The 5080-nt window shown below is 32.8% G+C and overlaps 1 protein-coding gene across 1 annotated transcript; it reads left to right on the forward strand.

Annotated features, from left to right (window-relative positions):
* On the forward strand, positions 688–1469 carry LOC107607198 (probable beta-1,3-galactosyltransferase 5). The gene is made up of 3 exons (XM_021107815.1): positions 688–770; positions 930–1147; positions 1285–1469. The coding sequence occupies exons 1-3, from the start codon at positions 688–690 to the stop codon at positions 1350–1352; spliced, it is 369 nt and encodes a 122-aa protein (XP_020963474.1). The 3' UTR covers positions 1353–1469.

The raw sequence follows: 5080 nt of genomic DNA on the forward strand, positions 1-5080 counted from the left end.
CTTGACTTTCCTTTATTTAGTAAGGGTTAACTAAGTGAAAATAACAACCTCTTTATACTACACTTGAGAGAATTCTAACAAGGATGGAACTTCCAATTAATCATTCCCCCAGTCAAGGCCTTTTATTTAGAATATTATAAATCTCTTTTAATTTTTATTGCTTTAATTTACAATTATTTATTTGCCCATTGCCCAAACTCAAAATTACCCAGAAAACTCTTGATTAATAAGATAGCACCCTTTTGTCAACTCGTTGGGAGACGACCTGGGACTCATACTCCCAGTATTTTTATTCTAAACTTTTGTGACAACCTTTCTAAATTGATGAGGCAGATTTTTGCTGGTTAAGAGCTATACTCACAACGTATTTCCTATATTGATTTCTTAATTGGTCAAATTTCCGCCCCCACCACCGTCCCCTGAAAATATTTTTACCCACATGAAATTGATCGGCACAGCGTGCAGCCCACCGCGACTTCTTTCTCCGTCGTGACTCCCCCACCCGCGAGGCGAGACATCCATGGCTTCCTCCACGCACATAGCCACCCCCAACACCACTGCAATTCCCCACTCAAGACAAAGAAACCCAAGCCCAAAATGACACTCGAAAGTCGTGCCACTGCGCCGCAACGCCTCTGATCCCCTACGTCGCCTTCCCGACGATGAAGAAGATTGCCCTCTGCTCCCATGCACCGCGCGTTCCCAACGAAGAAGGCTGCCCTCTGCTCCCCTGCATCGCGTCTGTTGAAAGGGGAACATATTTTGAGCATGTGAGCATCTACCTAAGTAACCTAAGTCTCTTTCCTTTTTTGGCTTAAATTTGGTTACAATTGGAGCTTTTTTATTTGTATTTTTATTGAATTGTGGGGTTGAATAATAAATGAATAATTACTTTTTTTCCTCTTTGTATTTATATTGAGGCATGCCAGGGCTTTAGATAAGCAGGTTTTCATGCTTCAAATGGAACTTGCAGCTACTAGGAGTTCTCATGAAGCTGGGATCTCAGACTCGAACAGCACGGCCACTACCATGGGGATATCCGGGGAAGGCGCTCTTAGGAAGAAGGCCATTGTAGTGATTGGAATAAACACAGCTTTCAGCAGCAGGAAGAGGCGTGATTCAGTTCGAGAGACTTGGATGCCTCAAGGTATATTCTATTTCCTTTAAAAACTATTTCTGCTAAGAGTCAATGTTGGTATCCACCTTTAAAAAATGGGGTGAAATATTAGAGGAAAAGTTTTATGCTGATAGATGTTTATATATATCTAATACCTGTTTGAATAGGAGAACAACTTCTTCAGTTGGAGCGCGAGAAGAGAATTGTTATTAGATTCATGATTGGTCACAGGTAATTGGTTGGACTATTCTAGTTTAGTGTGACTGGAAATTATCTTGACAACATAAGTTGTTAAAGTTATCCTTTCCTTTGAAGTTTTAATGTATGTTATTGTGTTTTTGTGTAATTTCTTTTAATCCTAAATATTTACTAAGATAATAGTATACTCAAACTTATCTTCACTATTTATTTTTGCCAATTCTATTTCTTCTATATGCCTATGTTGTGCAAATAAATTATGTGTTTAGTTGTTTAAAGTTATCTTTTCCTTTGAAGTTTTAATGGATGGTTAATTTCATTATTAATTGTTTAGTTGTTTGGATTGGATTCAAGTAAATACAAATAAATTATGTTGGATGTGATGAAACTGAGGCATGAGGTTCAAATTTTAACTTATTGTTGATTTAACAATAAGTAGATTTTACAATCCGGTAATATTCATATGTGACATTGAGCAATGTTTGTTGTGAATTGATACATAGTTACCGAATCACAGTGGCCTCCGTGAAGAGAAAATACCAAGAGTTGGATTGCTGTTTGATCTTTGCAACTGGCATAGGATTTTTATGCGAACTATATAAAGAAAGTCGGTTTCGTAAGTAAGATTAAGATTCATAAACTAAGTGATGTTTAGTTTTTTGTATTGGATTCAAGTAGACCAAATTAAGTTATGCTGTATGTTCATTTTACTAGGTTTGTGGATGGTCAATTTCATTATTAAGTGTTTAGTTGTTTGGATTGGATTCAAGTAAATACAATTAAATTATGTTAGATGTTCATTTTGCTAGATATACGGATGGTTATTTTCATTGTTCAGTGGATGTTTGGTTGTTAGTATTAGATTCAAATAAATACAATTAAATTATGTTGGATGTTCATTATACTAAGTATACAGATGGTTATTTTCTTTGTTACGTGGATGTTTGGTTGTTAGTATCAGATTCAAGTAGATACAATTAAATTATGCTAGATGTTTAGTTTAATAGGTATGCGAATTGTTATTTTCATTTTCAAGTGGATGTTTGGTTGTTTGTATTAATTAATTATTATGTACTTTATGTGAATACATAAAAAAGCAAAATTTTCTTATAACTTTAAGGAATTTAATTTTCATGCACTGATTGTGTAAAATGTTTTACCTAATCGACTAATCACACCTATCTTTTTAGATGATTATTCACGTAATCAAAGTAAAAAAGTACTAACAAAAATTAGATACATGCATAAAACTAATTTACATTGACAATGTATTAAAATTAAATTAATTTTTTAGTCGTTAGAAAGAGTTACTAGAAAATTTTTTCATTCTCAATATATATAAATTTTATAGATAGTGGTGTAAATTAAATTGTGACCAAGATTAGATAAGAGTGAATTCTCCCTTGATTTTAATGTTTTTCTAAATTAACCTGCATCTATGTATGTGGTTTATGCATTTGCATCATTCAGATGATTGCAATCCTTTTTAAAGTATAATATATTCGTGTCATCAATGCATGAAAAGTAACAATAATGAAAAAAAGAAAGGTTTAGTAATTAATTTTTATCCTTTAGAACCCAAAGAAATAATAGAATAATAAAATGCATGAAACAAAAAGAGTGAGTTAGTTTTGTCACAAAATAGTTATCTTGCTATTGCTGGCTAACTGCAGTACATGATCATTGATCACTAGTAAAATGGTCAATTCCAAATCATAATTTTTAATTAAGATACGTCGGATGTTCAATTCATTAGGTATGCGGATGGTTATTTTTATTCTTAACTCGATGTTTATTTGATTGAGACACAAGTAAAAAAAATGGAATATCTATACATTTGTGACTAAAAAACTATCATAATGTCTTATAACTAAACTCTAACTATTCAACAAATAAACAATATCAAAGAGGGTTGTACTATTTTCACTTTTATTTGACTTATTTTTTTCTTCTTTTGTCCGTCTTTTTCTTGGGTAATTCTTCAATCCGTTGTGTAATGGTCCTCTTCATGGGTAAGCCACATAGGAATTCACGCAATATGTCCTCTGCAATCCAATGCAAACATCTTTTCAGTTTATACCCAAGTAAAAAAAATTTTAATAATATGACAAATAAACCTTGTAATCATTCCAACTATTAATAAAAATTATTATAAGAACCATGAAGAGAAGGCACGTCTTCATAAGGAATTTAAGTGGTTTCAGATACCGAATTAACCAATTATAAACACAACAATCAACAAGATAAACTAGATTCACACAACGCAACAACATGTTAAATCCCAAACCACAATGTCTACAGCAAAAAACAACCACCCAAAAAGAAATTAACGTAACCTTCTGTCTCAGTTAACCTCAACACTGAATATCTAAGACTACGACCCGCTTTGTTGACCATATATACCCTTGCTTACTTACAAAAAAGACACCCATCACACATCACCTTATAAAACCAAGCTGTTAATATACTAAAATTAAAATTCCAATCACCCTTATGAAAATCAACCATCCAATTGATAGACAAACTAACCATCAGACTTGTACTTTATCTCATCATGCGTACATCAAATTATCATCAAATACAGATGAAATCATACATCTAATATCAAGACAACAAGGTTATATCGAATTTTCATCAATGATAAAAGAGAACTCTTTCATAATGGCTACAAGTCTTCTTTTTCAATCAAGTATGCCAAAATAGAATTGTTGAGAGAAAGCATTAACACATCTTGATGGTGGATACAAGTCTTCTTTTTCAATCAAGTATGCCAAAATGTTTCTGGTTTTTTATTGTTTTGCATGTTGTTCATATAATGAATAGAATTTCTAGCACATTCTTGAAGAAAAAATTTCCATATCAGATACTGTATAACACTCTATCTGATCTCTCAGACCTTAAAAATTTTGATTGTCTAGCTTATGCTAGTACTCTCAATGCCAATCGGTCAAAACTGGAAGGTTTAGGAAGGTTGTGTTCTTGGGATTTAGGAAGGCTTTGAAGGGATTTGTACTCTTAGATTTATAAAGCAGACAAATTTTCATATCAAGAAATGTGGAATTATGAGTTTTATTTTCCTTTTCTAAAGCAACATGCAATACCTGAAGGTTATGAAAAGCATTACAATAAAACCATAAGCCAGGATCCTTTTTCATATGATTATGCCTATCATGGATATCATGGAGAAAATCAGCCTTTGAACTTTCAAATTGAAACTACACAAGTTAGTCATAATGAGTCTCACATTAATAATGATGTTCAAATAAATGATGACACTGCACAAAACAATATACGTGATGATATTACACATAATGACATAAATAGCACACATACACAAATAGTGACAACTCCTGCACCCTTAACTCAAACACACAAAAACCAATCCATGCACCCACATGCCCTGTACCAAAAAGGTCTAATAGAATTAGACAACCTCCATCCAATCTTAAAGACTATAAGTGTTGGAGTCTCACCACCAACAACAATAGCTCAACCATCAATCACTTTAGCAGGTATTATTTATCTAACACTAAATCAATTGCAACTATCTACACCCACAACTTATTCTACATGTTCCAATATACTGAAATTGCAACAATGGAGTTCTTCACTATGAACAACCAAACATCTAAGCAAGATTCATTGCATCTAAAACTAGAAGGAACAGAAACAGTAAACATCCCAATAAGAAGGAACATGAATTGCAACAATCTCAACCAACATTATACTCCATACACTCCAGGACAATAAAATTGAACCTAATGA

This window comes from Arachis ipaensis, chromosome B07, assembly GCF_000816755.2.
Source record: "Arachis ipaensis cultivar K30076 chromosome B07, Araip1.1, whole genome shotgun sequence".
In the NCBI taxonomy this organism is placed as follows: domain Eukaryota; kingdom Viridiplantae; phylum Streptophyta; class Magnoliopsida; order Fabales; family Fabaceae; genus Arachis; species Arachis ipaensis.